General features: G+C 40.2%; 2 protein-coding genes across 2 annotated transcripts; one reads left to right on the plus strand and one right to left on the minus strand.

Moving 5' to 3' along the window:
* Positions 1-455: 455 nt before the first annotated feature.
* On the minus strand, positions 456-23,535 carry LOC106606963 (UBA-like domain-containing protein 2-B). Its single transcript, XM_045712303.2, has 3 exons — positions 23,246-23,535; positions 12,507-12,563; positions 456-3,784 (listed from the first exon to the last, which is right to left on the minus strand). The coding sequence occupies exons 1-3, from the start codon at positions 23,363-23,365 to the stop codon at positions 3,425-3,427; spliced, it is 537 nt and encodes a 178-aa protein (XP_045568259.2). The 5' UTR covers positions 23,366-23,535; the 3' UTR covers positions 456-3,424.
* LOC145877458 (uncharacterized) lies at positions 4,899-11,390 on the plus strand. Its single transcript, XM_082973014.1, has 4 exons — positions 4,899-4,906; positions 6,643-7,901; positions 9,449-10,603; positions 11,338-11,390. The coding sequence occupies exons 1-4, from the start codon at positions 4,899-4,901 to the stop codon at positions 11,388-11,390; spliced, it is 2,475 nt and encodes an 824-aa protein (XP_082829140.1).
* Positions 23,536-23,585: the final 50 nt, after the last annotated feature.

Below are 23,585 nucleotides of genomic sequence, written 5' to 3' on the forward strand. Positions count from 1 at the left end.
CTCATTGACTGTCTGCAATGAATTTTACTTGTGGTACGTAAATATATCTGTACTGTTTTACACAACTCCACCATCACATGCATATAATTCGACTGTGAAGGCACATTTTGTGAGCCACGCTGTTATAACACACGTCAGTTTCAGACTCTTAACACATTAACTGGGCTGGATACACAATTCTAACCACATCCTTCCTCAATTAACTGTCACGCTGTGTGTTTATTGTCTCTCTTACATAGGCCTACTTGTTCCTTTGTACTATAGAGACACTACTTATAGGGATATATAGATTACTATAGTATTATGCAGTGTTATATCATTACTGAAGGGGTTCCCTTACAGAAAATCTCAAAAAGCAAAGTTACTATGTGTTAAAATGTGCCTTAGCAACCATATTTCAGAAAAGCACCAACATTATTCTCCGCAAAAACAAGACCCCAGAACAACTCCAACACTTAGCAGATCATACCTTATTTTATTAAACATATAAATACACATTTCAACAGGGGAAATAAACACAAAGTACAGGAGAGAAATATCTATATAAAAAGCCAGATTAGAGAGATGTAAATGAGGGTCCATGAGAAGTTCTTGTGTTACTCAAGTGCACTGCAAATTGCTTGGTGTTTGACTTGTTTTAGGATTTCCATCAGGCATTCTGCACATCTTGTATGGGTGAACATGGCGTTCGAACATTTCATAACACCCAGTTTGTACAGATATCATGGGGGACCAAACGGTCTACTGTTGATCGAGATTTATGAGAGCCTTATAAAATATGTTGATGAATTCCAAAGCTGTGGCAGGAGAATGGCGACCGGGTCACATCACCACAGGAACCATAATCACCCAACACTACTGTGTCTGGGTGTGTTAGTTACCACAACAATACTGAGGAGAAGGAGCCAGTAATCCACACAGCAGGAAACACTCATTATGGGACCAACCTCCACTCCCACCTTGTTAAAAACACAGAACTGGAAAATCACCAACCAAAACTCATGCAGTTGACAACAAACGTTCCCCTTAATAGAACACGAGTTAATGAATGAGGTGGTGTTATGAACACCCCAAGAGGAACCACCGTTGAGTTTCTAATATCCATCTGAAAAGATCCATGGATTTAGAACCAGCTCAGACTACATGGCATCACAGTGGAGCAGTGTCCCTTCTTTCTGGTGACATTGACAAGGGTCCACATTGGCCAGGTGGCATCTGTTCAACGTTACATGACTGTCCATGTTGTACATTATAAAATCCTCCTCACAAGGTCACAGCTTGACAAATGTGATTTTACATGTATTCAACCAGAGGGAAGAAAGAACGTGAATATGATTGTGATTGTCTGAGTGAAGACGTGGCAGGCAGGCATAATATAAAAACATCATTTAGTGAGGGCATGAATGAATGTGACATTATTTCAGATAAAGTACCCTCTGTATACAACTGTAACCTGTTCAGACCTCCCTATTCCCTCTTTATTGTGATAATTATAATGAGAATGATTGTGAAAATGGCTATCTTTCCATCTGTCATCATTGATAGATTTGCAAATGTTCTGACATGGTCTGTTGTATGAAGAGCTCACCTATAAGTAAGACTCTGGGTTATGAAGCATTGTTCATCAGTACACTGAATCTCATAATATGTAAACATTGCCTGAACAATCATTAAGTAAATATTTGCAACCCGTACTAAATTCATAACTCTAGTTGACAAGACACTCATTTCATCATCAGTCAATCAAGTAATTCCACTATTCTAACAGAGGGAATTACACACGTTTTGAGCACTAGGAGAGATTCTGCTAATCTGACCCATTGAAACCGACTGTTTCTGCAGGGAATACATTCGGCCTCTCCCATTTAACCAGAGGTAGGACCAGTTGATCTTCTGCTAGAGGTTGTGTAGTAAATCACTGAGTGGGCCTCTACTCCCCATAGAAACCTGAAGAGGTAGCCTACTGATGGCTCACACCCATCTATGTTAGTCAAAACATTTGCAAACCAGATTAAATTCAGTGTTGACAGTATAACTGAGATCTCAATCTCGTCCCCAACCAGGTTAGGGAGTTCAACGCTTTTGCACTTTGTTTCTGCTGAGCCTTTATTTACAATGGAGTTCAGAAGATGTTTCCATAATTGTCACTGAAAACCAGTTTACATTATCAGTCAAAAGAAAGTTGACTAGGCAAGTCAGTTAAGAATTTGTTCTTATTTACAATGATGGCCTACCCCGGCCAAACCCTAACCCGGACGACGCTGGGCCAATTGTGCGCCACCCTATGGGACTCCCAATCACGGACGGTTGTGATACAGCCTGGAATCAAACCAGGGTCTGTAGGGACGCCTCTAGCACTGAGATGCAGTGCCTGAGACCGATGCGCCACTCGGGAGTCCTTTGACATCCATAGGTAGAAAATGTTCCCAAAAACAATGATAAAAATGCATCAGCCTTTAATCTGGCTTCAATCTTCCTCAAATGATTGCATACTTTGCTGTATCTCAACACAAACTGAATTACAGTATTAACATTTCTTTACACGTCTCCTTAAAACACCGCTGATGTGAAAGTCAGCTTTCAGACACTTTAAACCAAAGCTTCGAGTCCACTCATACTGAAGAGCCCACTTCTCAGACACAACAGCATGCAGTGGAGCCACGGAGTCAAGTTTCACTAAGCTACATAGTACTTACAAAATAGAGATTTTAAAAAGGGATACATGGCAACATGAAACTTGACAAAATGGCTACAGTGTTTGCCCATGATCTGTACTATACAGATACCCATAGCACAAACAATATTGAAAACATATTTTTTCTGGGCTATAAGATCAGCCGAGAACACAAAACCATCATCATTTGTGTTGCAGTCCCATTTTGTTTTCGTCTGCTGGTTATTGTGAAATCTGGTCACATCGCTGGAGCGTTATTGAACACCAAGGGAGAGAAGAGTTTTGAAAAACAGCCAATGATCAAGCACTTTAGCAGATCACATGATCACATCCTATCCTAAGTAAGTGCTCTGCTGGGTCCAGGGCTCGACTTGTATTGATGAAGAAAACCACATTTCCCAAAGTCCTTTGGGGGGGGGGTTCAGAGACTCCACCCCCTTCGTTATTCCACTTCCTCATATTGTTATTAGTGGTTCTCCCCCGGTTCTTCCCAGGCTTTGATGAGTTATGATGAAGAGAGAGAGAGGAAACAGACGTCCTCCAAAGAAGACATTGTTCATCGTCATTTTAGAAAAACAGAAAGAAAGGAAGGAAAACAACAGTAGCGTGTCTTTTCCCCTTGGCCAACAAGACCCTTTAATCCTGACAGCCAACCCCCTTAGTAGATTCATTAGGCTGCACTCAGCCCAGCCCAGCCCCACCCTCTCCTCCCTCCCTACCCAGCCCCCTTCCTCCCACACCTGGGTAGTCTCATCTCTGGCCATGCAGGACCGATACAACAGGGGTCTGCTGGGCGCTGCCGGGCTGGGACACAGGGGGCCACATGGGGGTCTGGTGCATGTGGTGATGGTGCTGGTAGTGGTGGTGGTGCATGTGGTGGCCTGTGGGCGAGGAGGGGGGCAGCCAGACGGGCTGGTGGGTGGGGGGTGATGAGGCCCAGAAGGATCCGAAGCCAGCTGTGGAGGAGGGGGGGGAGCAGGCCATGGACACCTGGGTGGGACCTCCGCCCCCGGAGCTCCCCGAGCAGTCTGACGCCCTCAGCTTGGAGAACATGGTGATGGTGTCGGGGAAGTTAGGCGGCGTGGCTGGGGTGTTCCTTGGAGTGCACATCTGGAAAAAAGAAGACACATGGGGTTTAAAATGAGTGACTTACATTAAGTTGAATGCAAACACTTAATTAACACATTTTGTCCCAATTATTTGGTCCCCATGGGGTGCTTCCATTGCTGCTGCCTGCTGTGAACTGTATGTACCAATAGAAGGCATGATTGGTGAGTTCATAAAACAAATAGTCTAGACTAGTTAGTTAGTTACTGTTGTGGGAGGCAGTTCACTTGTAGACTTGGGCATTGTGTGCAGTACAACTGCTGAACATTTGTGAAGACAAGGTTTCTAAACCCTGCAGCCACCGACATCCATTCACTGTGGGAAACATGGCAGCTTAACATGCTGTGCAGTTGCACAAAATGTCAGATGTCCCCACTGAGGCCATGAATTACTTTATCATTTGTAAGACTGAGTGTGGTGCCTCAGGATAGAAACACCCCCAACACCAACAGGGATCAGGTAGCAGGCTAGCAGCCATTACAGGACGGAGGACTTCTTAGCATTGCAGGAGGTCAGGGCTGTTTGATTTCTAACACACAGCCATGGCCCCGCTGACATGAGGGTCACGCAAGCACCCGAAATGTGGATCTAATAGTATAAAAGAGGTGTCTAAAGTTGAAAAGGTAAATTGATTAGGTCATCAAACCAGATTAGAGCCTGGGGCAGGCATGGTCATAGCTAGCTAGATACTAGACATTTTGAAAGTGGAGGGAGCAGAGTGTAGTGCAGCATACAGTATAGTATTGAGTGTATTGTGGGGAAGTGAGGCACAGTCTTAGTGTTGATGTGAGGTGACAGGTCTGTCAGAGTGAGCAGCAGCTGCTCCAGTTAGGAGATGGACAAGCATGGTTTCAGTCTGTGGGTCTGTGATGGTTGACTACACTGAAACTGCCCCTCCTGCAGGACCCAAGATGGTGGTCCATACAGGGGGTTTCCTGTTTTTCTTAGGAGAGATGTGACTGAGTTTTGCTTTAAGCTGTGAATTATTCAACTTGTTTGTTATGGAAATCAATAGTAAAGGAGATATTCAAATATGACTTATCTAGTCAAGTGATCAAATTTAGCTATAAAGCAATGAAGTCGACGCAGAAGCAATACAGCTGCTTAGACTGTCCAGATGCAGCTGTAAGGCTAACTATAAGGCTTGGTCCTAGTGAAGCAGTGAGTAGGTAGACAGAACAATAACAACCGTATGCTGGGCAGTGTTTAGCTACAGTGCTGTGCTGTGCTGGGAGGGTGTGGCTGGGGCCTTGTCTAGCAGGTTTGGCTGAGAGGAAGGGCAGGTCTGGACTGGACCCCATCTGCCGCCCATATGACGCCCACCGTTACACAAAACACATACACACATTCACAAGGGAGTTTGAACACTACGTACTTTCAAGTTACAACTGTTGCGATATCATCCTTAATGTTTACAATAGTGGTACAGCTAGTAATAGTATTAGTGGTGATAATAGTAGTAGTAGGAATAATAGCAGTAGTGATAATAGCAGTAGTGGTGACAATAGTAGTAGTGGTAGGGATAATAGTAGTAGGGATAATAGTAGTAGTGATAATAGTAGTAGTAGGGATAATATTAGTAGTAGTAGTAGTAGTAGGGATAATAGTAGTAGTAAGGATAATAGTAGTAGTAGTAGTAGTAGTAGTAGTAGTAGTAGTAGTAGTAGTAGTAGTAGGGATAATAGTAGTAGTAGGGATAATAGTAGTAGTAGTGATAATAGTAGGGATAATAGTAGTAGTAGGGATAATAGTAGTAGTAGGGATAATAGTAGTAGTAGTAGTAGTAGTGATAATAGCAGTAGTGGTAATAGTAGTAGTAGGGATAATAGTAGTAGTAGTAGTAGTGATAATAGCAGTAGTGGTAATAGTAGTAGTAGTGGTAATAGTAGTAGTGATAATAGTAGTAGGGATAGGGATAATAGTAGCAGTGATAATAGCAGTAGGGATAATAGTAGTAGTGGTAGGGATAATAGTAGTGGTGATAGGGATAATAGTAGTGGTGATAATAGTAGTGGTAGAAATAATAGTAGTGTTAGGGATAATAGCAGTGGTAGTAGTAGTAGGGATAATAGTAGTGGTGGTAATAGTAGTAGTGATAATAGTAGTAGTTGGGATAATAGTAGTAGTAGTAGTAGTAGGGATAATAGTAGTTTTAAGGATAATAGTAGTAGTAGTAGGGATAGTAGTAGTAGTAGTAGTAGTAGTAGTAGTAGTAGGGATAATAGTAGTAGTGGTAGTGATAATAGTAGTGGTAGAAATAATAGTAGTGGTAGAAATAATAGTAGTGGTAGAAATAATAGCAGTGGTAGTAGTAGTAGGGATAATAGTAGTGGTGGTAATAGTAGTAGTGATAATAGTAATAGTTGGGATAATAGTAGTAGTAGTAGTAGGGATAATAGTAGTAGTAAGGATAACAGTAGTAGTAGTAGTAGTAGTAGTAGGGATAATAGTAGTATTAGGGATAATAGTAGTAGTAGTAGTAGTAGGGATAATAGTAGTAGTAGTGATAATAGTAGTAGTAGTGATAATAGTAGTAGTAGGGATAATAGTAGTAGTAGTAGTAGTAGTAGTAGTAGTAGTAGTAGGGATAATTGTAGTAGTTGGGATAATTTTAGTAGTAGTAGTAGTAGTAGGGATAATAGTAGTAGTAGTAGGGATAATAGTAGTAGTAGTAGTAGTAGTAGTAGTGGTAGGGATAATAGTAGTAGTGGTAGGGATAATAGTAGTAGTGATAACAGTAGTAGGGATAGGGACAATAGAAGCAATGATAATAGCAGTAGGGATAATATTAGTAGTGGTAGGGATAATAGTAGTGGCGATAATAGTAGTGGTAGAAATAATAGTCGTGTTAGGGATAATAGCAGTGGTAGTAGTAGTAGGGATAATAGTAGTGGTGGTAATAGTAGTAGTGATAATAGTAGTAGTAAGGATAATAGTAGTAGTAGTAGTAGGGATAATAATAGTAGTAGTAGTAGGGATAATAATAGTAGTAGTATTAGTAGTAGTAGTAGTAGTGATAATAGTAGCAGTAGTATTGATAATAGTAGTAGTAGTAGAAGTAGTAGGGATAATAGTAGTAGTAGTAGTAGTAGGGATAGTAGTAGTAGTAGTAGGGATAATAATAGTAGTAGTAGTAGTAGGGATAATAATAGTAGTAGTAGTAGTAGTAGGGATAATAATAGTAGTAGTAGTAGTAGGGATAATAATAATAGTAGTAGTAGTAGGGATAATAATAATAGTAGTAGTAGTAGTAGTAGTAGTAGTAGTAGTAGTAGTAGGGATAATAGTAGTAGTAGTAGTAGTAGTAGGGATAATAATAGTAGTAGTAGTAGTAGTAGTAGTAGTAGGGATACTAGTAGTAGTAGTAGTAGTAGGGATATTAGTAGTAGTAGGGATAATAGTAGTAGTAGTAGGGATAATAGTAGTAGTAGTAGTAGTAGTAGTAGTAGTGATAATAGCAGTAGTGGTAATAGTAGTAGTAGGGATAATATTAGTAGTAGTAGTAGTAGTAGGGATAATATTATCATCATCATCATCATTAGTAGTAGTAGTAGTAGTAGTAGTAGTAGTAGTAGTAGTAGTAGTAGTAGGGATATTAGTAGTAGTTGGGATAATAGTAGTAGTAGTAGGGATAATAGTAGTAGTAGTGATAATAGCAGTAGTAGTAATAGTAGTAGTAGTGATAATAGTAGTAGCAGTGGTAATAGTAGTGATAATAGTAGTAGTAGTAGTAGTGATAATAGTAGTAGTGATAATAGTAGTAGGGATAGGGATAATAGTAGCAGTGATAATAGCAGTAGGGATAATAGTAGTAGTGGTAGGGATAATAGTAGTGGTGATAGGGATAATAGTAGTGGTGATAATAGTAGTGGTAGAAATAATAGTAGTGTTAGGGATAATAGCAGTGGTAGTAGTAGTAGGGATAATAGTAGTGGTGGTAATAGTAGTAGTGATAATAGTAGTAGTTGGGATAATAGTAGTAGTAGTAGTAGGGATAATAGTAGTTTTAAGGATAATAGTAGTAGTAGTAGGGATAGTAGTAGTAGTAGTAGTAGTAGTAGTAGTAGTAGTAGTAGTAGTGGTAGGGATAATAGTAGTAGTGGTAGTGATAATAGTAGTGGTAGAAATAATAGTAGTGGTAGAAATAATAGTAGTGGTAGAAATAATAGCAGTGGTAGTAGTAGTAGGGATAATAGTAGTGGTGGTAATAGTAGTAGTGATAATAGTAATAGTTGGGATAATAGTAGTAGTAGTAGTAGTAGGGATAATAGTAGTAGTAAGGATAACAGTAGTAGTAGTAGTATTAGGGATAATAGTAGTAGTAGTAGTAGTAGGGATAATAGTAGTAGTAGTGATAATAGTAGTAGTAGTGATAATAGTAGTAGTAGTGATAATAGTAGTAGTAGGGATAATAGTAGTAGTAGTAGTAGTAGTAGTAGTAGTAGTAGTAGGGATAATTGTAGTAGTTGGGATAATTGTAGTAGTAGTAGGGATAATAGTAGTAGTAGTAGGGATAATAGTAGTAGTAGTAGTAGTAGTAGTAGTAGTAGTAGAGTGGTAGGGATAATAGTAGTAGTGATAACAGTAGTAGGGATAGGGACAATAGAAGCAATGATAATAGCAGTAGGGATAATATTAGTAGTGGTAGGGATAATAGTAGTGGCGATAATAGTAGTGGTAGAAATAATAGTCGTGTTAGGGATAATAGCAGTGGTAGTAGTAGTAGGGATAATAGTAGTGGTGGTAATAGTAGTAGTGATAATAGTAGTAGTAAGGATAATAGTAGTAGTAGTAGGGATAATAGTAGTAGTAGTAGTAGGGATAATAGTAGTGGTAGAAATAATAGTAGTGTTAGGGATAATAGCAGTGGTAGTAGTAGTAGGGATAATAGTAGTGGTGGTAATAGTAGTAGTGATAATAGTAGTAGTTGGGATAATAGTAGTAGTAGTAGTAGGGATAATAGTAGTTTTAAGGATAATAGTAGTAGTAGTAGGGATAGTAGTAGTAGTAGTAGTAGTAGTAGTAGTAGTAGTAGTAGTAGTGGTAGGGATAATAGTAGTAGTGGTAGTGATAATAGTAGTGGTAGAAATAATAGTAGTGGTAGAAATAATAGTAGTGGTAGAAATAATAGCAGTGGTAGTAGTAGTAGGGATAATAGTAGTGGTGGTAATAGTAGTAGTGATAATAGTAATAGTTGGGATAATAGTAGTAGTAGTAGTAGTAGGGATAATAGTAGTAGTAAGGATAACAGTAGTAGTAGTAGTATTAGGGATAATAGTAGTAGTAGTAGTAGTAGGGATAATAGTAGTAGTAGTGATAATAGTAGTAGTAGTGATAATAGTAGTAGTAGTGATAATAGTAGTAGTAGGGATAATAGTAGTAGTAGTAGTAGTAGTAGTAGTAGTAGTAGTAGGGATAATTGTAGTAGTTGGGATAATTGTAGTAGTAGTAGGGATAATAGTAGTAGTAGTAGGGATAATAGTAGTAGTAGTAGTAGTAGTAGTAGTAGTAGTAGTAGTGGTAGGGATAATAGTAGTAGTGATAACAGTAGTAGGGATAGGGACAATAGAAGCAATGATAATAGCAGTAGGGATAATATTAGTAGTGGTAGGGATAATAGTAGTGGCGATAATAGTAGTGGTAGAAATAATAGTCGTGTTAGGGATAATAGCAGTGGTAGTAGTAGTAGGGATAATAGTAGTGGTGGTAATAGTAGTAGTGATAATAGTAGTAGTAAGGATAATAGTAGTAGTAGTAGGGATAATAGTAGTAGTAGTAGTAGGGATAATAATAGTAGTAGTAGTAATAGTAGTAGTAGTAGTAGTAGTAGTAGTGATAATAGTAGGGATAATAATAGTAGTAGGGATAATAGTAGTAGTAGTAGTGATAATAGTAGTAGTAGTAGTAGTAGTAGTGATAATAGTAGTAGTAGTAGTAGTAGTAGTAGTAGTAGTAGTAGTAGTAGTAGTAGTAGTAGTAGTGATAATAGTAGCAGTAGGGATAATAGTAGCAGTAGTATTGATAATAGTAGTAGTAGTAGAAGTAGTAGGGATAATAGTAGTAGTAGTAGTAGTAGTAGTAGGGATAATAGTAGTAGTAGTAGGGATAATAGTAGTAGTTGTAGTAGGGATAATAATAGTAGTAGTAGTAGTAGGGATAATAATAGTAGTAGTAGTAGTAGTAGTAGTAGTAGGGATAATAGTAGTAGTAGGGATAATAATAGTAGTAGTAGTAGTAGTGATAATAATAATAGTAGTAGGGATAATAATAATAGTAGTAGTAGTAGTAGTAGTAGTAGTAGTAGTAGTAGTAGTAGTAGTAGTGATAATAGTAGTAGTAGGGATAATAGTAGTGATGGTAATAGTAGTGGTAGTGATAATAGTAGTAGTAGGGATAATAGTAGTGCTGGTAATAGTAGTGATAATAGTAGTAGGGATAATAGTAGTGCTGGTAATAGTAGTGGTAGTGATAATAGTAGTTGTAGTAGGGATAACAGTAGTGATGGTAGTATTAGTAGGGATAATAGTAGTAGTAGGGATAATAGTAGTAGTAGTAGTAGTAGTAGTAGTAGTAGTGATAATAGTAGTAGTAGTAGGGGTAATAGTAGTAGTAGTAGTGATAATAGTAGTAGTAGTAGTAGGGATAATAGTAGTAGTAGTGATAATAGCAGTAGTGGTAATAGTAGTAGTAGTGGTAATAGTAGTAGTAGTGGTAATAGTAGTGGTGATAATAGTAGTAGTAGTAGTGGTGATAATAATAGTAGTAGTAGTAGTAGTAGTAGTAGTAGTAGGGATAATAGTAGTAGGGATAATAGTAGTGATGGTAATAGTAGTGGTAGTGATAATAGAAATAGTAGTAGTAGGGATAATAGTAGTGATGGTAGTAGTAGTAGGGATAATAGTAGTGGTGGTAATAGTTGTGGTAGCAGTTTGATTCGTTTACAGGAAGGTCCTAGTAAATCATTATATTTGGTCAGGCTATGGGCTAAAACCAGAACTTCTCCTACAGTATTTATGGTCTTGTTTTGTCATCAGAAGGCACAGGGTAGAGCTTGTACAGCCCCACAGCAACACAAACAGTCACATCCCTCATGGGATCACACACCAGAGGGGAAACAGGTGAGATGACAAATGCCATGTGCTACTATTACTACCACTACTATGATCACCACTACTACGACTACCACCACCACCACTACGACTACCACCACTACCACTACTACCACCACCAGAGTGCACTACCCACTTTCCATGAATTAAATTATGTACAGAGTAATGAAAAGACTTGTTTTCTCAGGTCAAGTACTAGGCCTAATTAAATAAATAAAAACCCAGCCCCATGTTAACAACAAGCAATACAACCCTGGATGTCAAGTGGTTGTGGAAATGTGACCCTTCGGTGTAGCTTTAAGGCTATAAGAGTCCCTTACATATACACATATTTGTTCTCCATGTATAGTCAATAGTGTTTGATTGAGGGCAGTGTTGTTTACATTATTGTTGCTACACGGAGCTCTTTCTTACCCACACCCACTGTTTCCCCTGTGGCTCCCCCAGGCCCCAAGGAGAGTGCAGGGCAGCCTAGAGAGAGAGAGAGGGGGAAGGACTAACACCCGCAATACATGGAGATGGCTTGCAGCTGCTGATGACTGACTCTCCACACTCTATCCTTTAACAGCCCTTCCTCCTCCTCTGTAGCAGATAGCTCTCTTACATCACTCCTCCCAGCATGCACATGCCCGCCTCACACACAAACACACTTGTACACATGCACACTCACTCGCAAACACACAAACACCTTCCAGCGGTGTGACGTAATGGCTACACCGAAAATAATAACAAACCCTGGCCCCCGCCACTCACACACTTCCTCTCTCTCAAGCTCGAACATGCTCCTCCCACCCAAGAGGAAGGGAAAGAAGAGAGAAAACCAAAACAATGTTGTAGCAGCAGAGCAGCAGCAGACAGATGATAAGGGGATGGCTGGGTTCAGTGTGCACGTCAACACTGCATGCTCACAGCACAGCCTCCATGTGGTAAACGTTACGTTACATTACATTACCAGCTCGCCGCTCCAGGGCTTTTACTGGTCAGTTGAAGCAGAAATGGTTTCATGCATGGACCACATGATCACTATAGCCGTTAGGGAATAGCATTGCGTAAATTGGCTTGGGCCAAGAACAGGGGCCAGCCTTGTGCCATTGCTTTCATCACGGTTAAATTAGCTATTAGGACCCAGCTACTTCGCTGTGCCTGACATATGGAGTTGGCATAACAATGCATATTTTCATGCAATTCATGTTGAAGGAAAAGGTTTCAAAATATTGTGTAAGGTTTAAGAATTCATGATATGAAACATGTGTTGCACTAAAAAGCATGGTGCCGGTCCATGTGGCAGTATATCTTAAGTAAGCTTAACCTAAAAGGCTTGGGCAGTGTTGAAAACCAATAAGCACCGTGGAGTAGTACAGCAGGATGTAGACTATACTACTCAGGAGCGATAACTCCAGTGATGTCACTCTGCCAGACACAGCTGTACTACTATGCCCATGGCTCTAGTCCTGTCCTGTTGGTGAATCTGTCCCTCTGACTGAAGAGGAAGAGCAGACTGGCCTGGCCACCGACACTGCAGCCATGCCTTAAATTAGCTCCCTGAACACACTGACAGAATGTAATACATGCCGTAAGCCCTTTTTTATTTTTTAGGGGGAACAAAATGCACTTACCATCTGGTGGTGGTGACTAGGGATGTTGGCCTCCTGGAAAAAGGAGCTTAAGGCTGTCTGTGGAGGGAGAGAGAGAGACAGAACGAGGGGAAGAGAGGAAATTGTGTGTGAGAACATTGTGAGAACTTGAACTGTCATTTGCGGAAGGGTGGGCATTTGATCTTTGACTGTTCAAGTACTCGCACGATTTGTTTCTGAATATTCGTGAAAAAAACTACTTTTAGAACACAAGGCCCGCACTGGAAAAAATGTGTGCATTTATCTATGCCAACAGTGCGCAACAATGCGTCATTTATCATAACCATCAAAGATAATGAATCCTAATTGCTAAATTGCCTCATATATACACGGAGTGAACAAAAACATTAAGAACACCTTTCTAATATTGAGTTGCGAATGACCCCCCCCCCTCCTTTACCCTCAGAACAGCCTCAATTCGTCGGGGCATGGACTCTTCAAGGTGTCCTTTGGGTGGTGGACCACTCATGATACACAGAAAACTGTTGAACATGTAAAAACCCACCAGCGTTGCAGTTCTTGAAACAAAACCATCTCAATTGTCTCCGGGCTTAAAAAAAAATGTATTTAACATGCCTCCTCCCCTTCATCTACACTGATTGAAGTGTATTTAACAGGTGATGTCAATTAGGGATCATAGCATTCACCTGGATTCATCTGGTCAGAGCAGGTGTTCATAATGTTTTGTACACTCAGTGTATATTCAATCAATTAAAAAACAAGTGCCATTTAAGATACATTTACTGAAACTGTAATATCAACTGGTTATATTATATATTGGAACTCAGTCTTCAAAAATGTAGTAACCTCAGCAGTGTGGCATTTTCTTGTAGAAGCCTATAGCTTGTTTTGTTAATTTAGCAGACAAGACTTATTTCCAGAGCCCTTATCACAGTCAAGACACATCTATTTTATAGTAGCAGTTAAGAGCGTTCGAATCCTGAGCTGACTTGGGAAAAATCTGTCGATGTGCCCATGAGCAAGACACTTAACCCTAATTGCTCTGGATAAGAGCATCTGCTAAATGACTAAAATGTACAAATGTAACATAACAGAATAAAATAGAACCGAATAGTGCGAAGTGATGCACATCTGATCATTTGAAAAGGGTTACAAACCAAAATACGTACAGTTGAAGTCGAAAGTTTACATACAGTTAGGTTGGAGTCATTAAAACTCGTTTTTCAACCACTCCACAAATTTCTTGTTAACAAACTATAGTTTTGGCTAGAGGTCGACCGATTATGATTTTTCAACGCCGATATCGATTATTGGCGGACCAAAAAAAGCCATTAAATCGGACGATTTTTTATTTTTTTATTTGTAATAATGAAGATTACAACAATACTGAATGAACACTTATTTTAACTTAATATAATACAACAATAAAATCAATTTAGCCTCAAATAAATAATGAAACGTTCAATTTGGTTTAAATAATGCAAAAACAAAATGTTGGAGAAGAAAGTAAAAGTGCAATATGTGCCATGTAAGAAAGCTAACGTTTAAGTTCCTTGCTCAGAACATGAGAACATATGAAAGCTGGTGGTTCCTTTTAACATGAGTCTTCAATATTCCCAGGTAAGAAGTTTTAGGTTGGAGTTATTATAGGAATTATAGGACTATTTCTCTCTATACGATTTGTATTTCATATACCTTTGACTATTGGATGTTCTTATAGGCACTTTAGTATTGCCAGTGTAACAGTATAGCTTCCGTCCCTCTCCTCGCCCCTATCTGGGCTCGAACCAGGAACACATCGACAACAGCCACCCTCGAAGCAGCGTTACCCATGCAGAGCAAGGGGAAAAACTACTCCAAGTCTCAGAGCGAGTGACGTTTGAAACGCTATTAGCGCGCACCCGGCTAACTAGCTAGCCATTTCACATCGGTTACACCAGCCTAATCTTGGGAGTTGACAGGCTTGAAGTCATAAACAGCGCAATGCATTGCGAAGGGCTGCTGGCAAATGCATGAAAGTGCTGTTTGAATGAACACTTACGAGCCTGTTGCTGCCTACCATCGCTCAGTCAGACTGCTCTATCAAATCATAGACTTAATTATAACATAATAACACACAGAAATACGAGCCTTAAGTCATTAATATGGTCGAATCCGGAAACTATCATCTCGAAAACAATACTTTTTCCTGTCAGTGAAATGCGGAAACGTTCCGTATTTTATCTAACGGGTGGCATCTCTAAGTCTAAATATTCCTGTTACAGTGCACAACCTTCAATGTTATGTCATAATTACGTAAAATTCTGGCAAATTAGTTCGCAACGAGCCAGGTGGCCCAAACTGTTGCATATACCCTGACTCTGTGTGCAATGAACGCAAAATGACACAATTTCACCTGGTTAATATTGCCTGCTAACCTGGATTTCTTTTAGCTAAATATGCAGGTTTAAAAATACATACTTCTGTGTATTGATTTTAAGAAAGGCATTGATGTTTATGGTTAGGTACAGTCGTGCAACGATTGTGCTTTTTTCGCAAATGCGCTTTTGTTAAATCATCCCCCATTTGGCGAAGTCGGCTGTCTGTGTTAGGAAGAAATAGTCTTCACAGTTCGCAACGAGCCAGGCGGCCCAAACTGCTGCATATACCCTGACTCTGTTTGCAAGAGAAGTGACACATTTTCCCTAGTTAAAAGAAATTCATGTTAGCAGGCAATATTAACTAAATATGCAGGTTTAAAAATATATACTTGTGTATTGATTTTAAGAAAGGTATTGATGTTTATGGTTGGAGCAACGTGTACCTAAGCGATTATATGCAATGCAGGACAGGCTAGATAAACTAGTAATATCATCAACCATGTGTAGTTAACTAGTGATTATGATTGATTGATTGTTTTTTATAAGATAAGTTTAATGCTAGCTAGCAACTTACCTTGGCTTCTTACTGCATTCGCGTATCAGGCAGGCTCCTCGTGGAGTGCAATGTAAAGCAGGTGGTTAGAGCGTTGGACTAGTTAACCGTAAGGTTGCAAGATTGAATCCCCGAGCTGACAAGGTAAAAATCTGTCATTCTGCCCCTGAAAAAGGCAGTTAACCCACCGTTCCTAGGCCGTCATTGAAAATAAGAATGTGTTCTTAACTGACTCGCCTAGTTAAATAAAGGTCTTGAAATTAAAAATTAAAAAATACAAATCGTCCAAATCGGCGTCCAAAAATACCGATTTACGAGTGTTATGAAAAGTTGAAATCGGCCCTAATTAATCGTCCATTCCGATTAATCGGTCGACTTCTAGTTTTGGCAAGTCGGTTAGGACATGTACTTTGTGCATGACACAAGTAATTTTTCCAACAATTGTTTACAGACAGATTATTTCACTTATAATTCACTGTATCACAATTCCAGTGGGTCAAATGTTTACATTCACTAATTTTACTGTGCCTTTAAACAGCTTGGAAAATTCCAGAAAATGATGTCATGGCTTTAGAAGCTTCTGATAGGCTAATTGACATCATTTGAGTCAATTGGAGGTGTACCTGTGGATGTATTTCAAGGCCTACCTTCAAACTCAGTGCCTCTTTGCTTGACATCATAGGAAAATCAAAAGAAATCAGCCAAGACTTCAGAAAAAAAGTTGTTGACCTCCACAAGTTTGGTTCACCCTTGGGAGCAATTTCCAAATGCCTGAAGGTACCACGTTCATATGTACAAACAATAGTACGCAAGTATAAACACCATGGCACCACGCAGCCGTCATACCACTCAGGAAGGAGACGCAGTTTGTCTCCTAGAGATGAATGTACTTTGGTGCGAAGAGCGCAAATCAATCCCAGAACAACAGCAAAGGACCTTGTGAAGATAATGGAGGAAACAGGTACAAAAGTATCTATATCCACAGTAAAGTGAGTCCTAAATCGACATAACTTGAAAGGCCGCTCAGCAAGGAAGAAGCCACTGCTCCAAAACCACCATAAAAAAAGCCAGACTACGGTTTGCAACTGCACATGGGGACAAAGATAGTACTTTTTGGAGAATTGTCCTTTGGTCTGATAACAATGTTTATTATGGCCAAACAGTTCTATGTTTGGAGGAAAAAGGGGGACGCTTGCAAGCCGAAGAACACCATCCCAACCGTGAAGCACGGGGGTGGCAGCATCATGTTGTGGGAGTGCTTTGCTGCAGCAGGGACTGGTGCAATTCACAAAATAAATGGCATCATGAGGATGGAAAATTATGTGGATATATTGAAGCAACATCTCAAGACATCAGTCAGGAAGTTAAAACTTGGTCGCAAATGGGTCATCCAAATGGACAATGACCCCAAGCATACTTCCAAAGTTGTGGCAAAATGGCTTAAGGCCAACAAAGTCAAGGTATTGGAGTGGCCATCACAAAGCCCTGACCTCAATCCTATAGAAAATTTGTGGGCAGAACTGAAAAAGTGTTTGCGAGCAAGGAGGCCTACAACCCTGACTCAGTTACACCAGTTCTGTCAGGAGGAATGGGCCAAAATTCACCCAACTTATTGTGGGAAGCTTGTGGAAGGCTACCCGAAATGTTTGACCCAAATTAAACAATTTAAAGGCAATGCTACCAAATACTAATTGAATGTATGTAAACTTCTGACCCACTGGGAATGTGATGAAAGAAATAAAAGCTGAAATAAATCATTCTCTCTACTATTATTCTGACATTTCACATTCTTAAAATAAAGTGGTGATCCTAACTGACCTAAAACAGGGAATTTTTACTAGGATTAAATGTCAGGAATTATGAATGTATTTGGCTAAGGTTTATGTAAACTTCCGACTTCAACTGTGTTTATTTTTTTCGGATATACACAGTTGTCTAGTTTATTCTGCCTGTTCTTTGGAATTTTCTAAATGGAATAACAATTCCACTTTGAACACTGCACGGGGATGAATTATGACCATGACATCTGTTTGGTGAGTAGGCCTAGGCTTAATGATTCTGATGAAAATACACTGTCTTTATCAAACTAATGTTTCAGCATATTTCAGAGTAGAACCTATCTATATCTATGGGGGGGTTATATATAGCCAAGGCTAACCAATTCTAAAATGGCACTAGTAGTTCGCAAAGTGGGGTCGTCACTAGTTACCACAGCCACAAGGTCAAGCTCCCGAGTGGCGCAGCGGTTTAAGGCACTGCATCTCAGTGCTAGAGGTGTCACTACAGACCCTGGTTCGATTCCAGGCTGTATCACAACCGGCTGTGATTGGGAGTCCCATAGGGCGGCGCACAATTGGCCCAGCGTCGTCCGGGTAAGGCCGTCATTGTAAATAAGAATTTGTTCTTAACTGACATGCCTAGTTAAATAAAGGTTAAATAAAAAAAATAAACCCTGCCTGTTTCTACAATGTCTCTTCTTAAAATCAGATTTTAAATCTAACCCATAACCCTAACCACAATGCTAACCTTATGCTGAACCTTAAGACCAAAAAGCTAATTTTTTGTTTTCATGAATTGTTCCGTACAGCCAATTTTGACTTTGTGGTAACTAGTGACAACCGCAAAGTAGCATATTAAAGCAGAAAATGACGCAATTATTACAAAACTGCAGCGCATTGTTGGAACACATATTTCCCTACTTCAGTCAACCAGTCCATTTTGAATTTGTGATAAAACTGATGTCATTTGGCAAGGAATGTAGCTTGTGTATCCCATCAGTTAGATACGTTTTTATAGGCATTTAGTTCTGTAGGCCTAATGGGAGCTTGTGTATCCCATCAGTTAGATCAGTTTTTAATGGGCATTTATGTAGGCCTAATGGGAGCTTGTGTATCCCATCAGTTAGATCAGTTTTTAATGGGCATTTCTGTAGGCCTAATGGGAGCTTGTGTATCCCATCAGTTAGATCAGTTTTTAATGGGCATTTCTGTAGGCCTAATGGGAGCTTGTGTATCCCATCAGTTAGATCAGTTTTTAATGGGCATTTCTGTAGGCCTAATGGGAGCTTGTGTATCCCATCAGTTAGATCAGTTTTTAATGGGCATTTATGTAGGCCTAATGGGAGCTTGTGTATCCCATCAGTTAGATCAGTTTTTAATGGGCATTTCTGTAGGCCTAATGGGAGCTTGAGTGTGCATTCAACACGCGTGTGTAGAGGGAGCGGTCAGAACACAACTGAGTGAGTGAGACAAGGAGAGCAGAACTGTGTGATGCTTGGCTTGTTTTTTTTGTTTTGTGTGTTATGCAAATGCACATGTACAAATTGAACATTAGAGTCAAAACAAATTAACATTGTCTTCAATAAAAAAAATTGGACCAAATAGTTCTACAGTATAAAAAAATTATTGAGTTTTGACGTCTGTTCAAGTACTCATGCCCATCCTTAGTTTACGGACCACAAAACAGTAGTAACACATTTCACCTTCCTTTCCGCTCACACTGGAGAGCCTGACCCCCATCCCCCTCTGCTAGCATCGGCCTATGGGTCAGTTGGTACGAGTAGATCACATGACTCTGGGGTTAAAACTATTATCCTCCACTGTCTAAAACAGGGTTTGTAAACCACGCGGAGAGAGAGGCAGTGGCAGACAGGCTAACGGCTCAGTGAGAAAGAATGTACACACTACACAGGCTTGTTTAAAATCATAATTAGCATGGAAAAGAAGATCGCTAGAAGCCTAGTACTGTTCCTTTACTTAAAACTAGTGTTTACAACTCAGTGACATGTAAACACTTTAGGCTATATAAACTACCGTGAATAGGGTATGTGCTATATTCTCAGGGACAATTCACATAGGCCACAACAAAACCTTGTTTGTGACAGCCTTCCTCTGACGGGCTATGAGAAAACAATGTAAACAAGTAGTCCTACTTTCAGTTGCTGCCCTTGAACACAAACAAGGAAGTCCATAGGCTACTTCTATTGTTTCACTCTGTTGTGAATACAAAGGCCAGCCTGGTAAGGACACCATGGTCCAGAAACAAAAATACACTGATACCAAAACATATCCTTAGTAGTTTATCAGATTTTATTGCAAGATACCAGTTTTATGATTCATGTAGTCTGACTGGCCCATGATTCAGGTTCTTTTTAAGAGGTGGAAAATTGACAAATGCTGTGTCATTCCTTCGTATACAAATCGCCTCAAATATGAATGTGTCTTAGTAACTGGATTAAAATAATTGCATGCAGCCTACTACTAAAATGACAGCCTCCATTTCCCTTCACTAGAATCTCTCTTTGCAAACACTTCAATGAATGTGTGGTTTCCCCTCATGGCTGAAGCCGGCCCCCTCCCCCACAAACCATGCTCTGTGGTTGTTTGACAACAGCAGCAGTAGTGCTGGAATGTCTGCTGCTCAACGTGACACACATATCAACATGAATGTGCTGCACTGCCATTGTCTACCAGGCTGCTGGGATCACACTGTTCTTTGACTGTTTATGTTTTTTAAATGTTAAGTGTGTTTCTGTGTACATCCAAGACCATCAACAACGGTTCCGTTTCACACACAAATTATGTAGGTTACAAACACACAGTGCAACACCATATCTAAGAGCATCGGCATAAAGGTTTCAGTACTACTCATGGGCTTTAAGTGAGAGCATCCATTACCTTACAGAGCAGAGAACCTAGCAATGGAGCAGAGAACCTAGCAATGGAGCAGAGAACCTAGCAATGGAGCAGAGAACCTAGCAATGGAGCAGAGAACCTAGCAATGGAGCAGAGAACCTAGCAATGGAGCAGAGAAGAGTCATGACAGTGTTGCTTATGTAACATGACTGACAGAACACGGCAATGAAGCCCAGCACTAGGCCTATATAAAAGCAGAAGAATTGAACAGGCGTCTAAATGAGGGAAGAGCAAACAATAACAAAAACATATTTTTAAAAACAGCCTGAAATAGAATAGGATAAATAAATATAGGTGAACACAAAAAGAATACTTAGGGTGATACGGAAGAGTGCAGAAGAAAGAAGTGCATTAATAATGGTGTAGTAACAGGGATAATGAGGCTGAGTGGGGGCTGTGCCCTGAGGGAGTGACAGCCTGCCCTGCAGCCAAGAGCCATGAGCAGACACGACGACACAGCCTGCCCTGCAGCCAGGAGCCATGAGCAGACACGACAACACAGCCTGCCCTGCAGCCAGGAGCCATGAGCGGACACAGCCTGCCCTGCAGCCAAGAGCCATGAGCAGACACGACGACACAGCCTGCCCTGCAGCCAGGAGCCATGAGCATCACACGACGACACAGCCTGCCCTGCAGCCAGGAGCCATGAGCAGACACGACAACACAGCCTGCCCTGCAGCCAGGAGCAGCCCAGTGAGAGGGACATTATACTGACATCATAGAAAGATGACTAGCCACAAAAACATTAAATTAACTAATAAAGGCTAACATTTTGAGATTGTATTATACATAAATATTTTATATAGAGAGACTCTACATATAGACAATATGTATGCACAATATATACACAGAGAGCACAAAACATTAGGAACACCTTCCTAATATTGAGTTGCACCCCCTATGCCCTCAGAATAGCCTCAATTCGTTGGGGCATGGACTCTACAAGGTGTCGAAAACATTCCACAGGGATGCTGGTCCATGTTGACTCCAATGCTTCCTACAGTTGTGTCAAGTTGGCTGGATGTCCTTTGGGTGGTGGACCATTCCTGATACACACGGGAAACTGTTGAGGATGAAAAACCCAGCAGCATTGCAGTTCGTGACACACTCAAACCGGTGCGCCTGGCACCTACTACCATACCCCATTCAAAGGCACTTAAATATTTTGTCTCGCTCATTCACCCTCTGAATGGCACACAATGTCTCAATTGTCTCAAGGCTTAAAAATATTTTGTTAACCTGTCTCCTCCACTTCATCTACACTGATTGAAGTGGATTTAACAAGTAACATTAATAAGGGATCATAGCTTTCACCTGGTCAGTCTATGTCATGGAAAGAGCAGGTGTTCCTAATATTTTGACCCTCCACTCCTTAGCCAACAGCACCTGGGGGAGCTCAGCCCAGCCATAGGCAACTAGCCCTTTAACCTTGAGCCAGACAGGTTGCCCAGAGTTGTCTCTGCAATGCATCTGCTCCAATCAAGCTACAGGCCGACTCTGTTCTCAGAAGCTTGGGAGGACCTGAGCAGCCTCCTCAGCCCCTTCAAACCACCTGGCCCAGCCACTTCTGCTCGCGTGTAAGCACTAACAAAAGCTTGGCCATTAGACAGAGCGGAGGTGTGTTTGGGAAACCATCTGGAAGCAGAGGCCTGAAGCCTCAGATCTTCTCAGCATCTCTCTGTTGTCCATACTTAGGGCCCTGTTGAATATTTCAAACCAGTGGCCAGCTGAGCTTTTCAAACAGGAGCGGATATAGCCTACAAGGCTTTGCATACTTTTCATTATACATTACTCTAGGGTGTGCTTCAACATGAACTGGATTTTTCTTTCATATCATGTAGTGAATTATTTATTCACTAAATAGGTATGTTACTATTATGCTCATTCAAATTACAATTCCACCTTGCTGCTCTGGCTGAAGCCATGACTGAAAAGGGTCACGCTGTGTGTCAGCTTAGAAGAAACGCCTGTTCATATGGTGTGCATCTCTGAGCCAGGACTAGGAGTACTGGATATGAAGAACTGGAAGGATAAGGCACCGTAATCTGCCTAAAGATAGATATCCCCTATGAATACTCCTGGACAAGAGTACGGTCAATCCAGCAGGTCCGCTGTGACCCCTGTCCCTAACCTTGTTCAACAAGCAATCATAAACACAATGTTCTTTAAATGTGTGTTTGTAAGTGTGTTTATTGGTGCACTACTCTTACGCAGCCAAATATGGAAAGTAATAACTAGTAGAAGCTTGTTCCAAAATTGGAAGTGTGTATTGACTGGTTATAAGTCATACCAGTTGGAACAGAGGTATGAATTGCTGTGTGTGCTAGCTATGTAACATACATGCTATTACACTAAATAGCCTACACATTTTCAGAGCTGCAGCAATATTAAAAAAAAACAAAGGCAACGTTTGAGACACCTTTTACTTACTACAACAATGGGGTCTGGACAGGAAGAGCCTCTGCGTGTTTGGTGATGTCAAGTCAAGAATATAAACAATGTTTACCTTATGGATTCAAAAACCTCAACCAGGTATTTTCTTTCTGGACACTCCTATTCAGACATAATTGATGGAAAGCGCTCTAACGTTACATTATCTAGCTAATTCGCTCTCTGGATAGTTAGTTAGTTAGTTAGTTAGTTAGTTAGTTAGTTAGTTAGTTAGTTACCAAAAGCCGGTTGCACTATTACTGTATCTAGCTAAATTAGACGCTCGAGATTGATTATGTTCATATAGCATTGAAAGAAATCGGATCAGACTACTATGAACTGCAACCATGGCTAGTTAGATAATGCAAATGTATATTGAATAGGGTCAAAATGAAAAACCTAACATAAAATAACCAACGTAACCAATACAGATATCAAAATAATAACGTTAGCAGCATCAATTTCCCATCTAGTTAACGTTAACTGGTGTGAACAGTCAAAGCAGAAATTCGATGGCAAACACCGCATTTCCTAATGTTAGACCAGGTCTTCCGGATTATTCACCGTAAAAGCATGGTCGTATGACTGGGTTTACTTACATGGTTGTAAAAAAAAATCGCCACACTAATTTCGGAGAACTTCTCCTTCTTTGCCTTTGTTAGCTAGCTAAAGTTAGTTAGTGCATCGCTATGAAACCAACATATAAACACACACATCGCATACCTCGAATTGCCAGTGAGCCGCTTGAAGAAGCTGCTTCGCTTGATCAGCAGCACAACCAGCAGTCAAAACAAACTGGTTGATCATCACTTGATGCCTGAGTTCGTCCATATTCACCGACATAACCGCTTTTCACCCCCCACCTCAGTTATTTTATCGTTGAAACCTGGGAAAACAAAGTCTCGTTTTTGTTCTTCAAAATTTCGAAATCATTCGCTCAAACCTGACCCTCCTTACCACGCTCTACCCTCGCCTTCCAGTAACAACAAATATGTCCATGTCATCACCAACAACAAAGCCAAGCACAACAGCTGATTGGATAAACAAGTCAGGAAGATTGTAC

The sequence above is a fragment of the Salmo salar genome, chromosome 03 (assembly GCF_965601325.2).
Source record: "Salmo salar chromosome 03, fSalSal1, whole genome shotgun sequence".
Taxonomy (NCBI): Eukaryota; Metazoa; Chordata; class Actinopteri; order Salmoniformes; family Salmonidae; genus Salmo; species Salmo salar.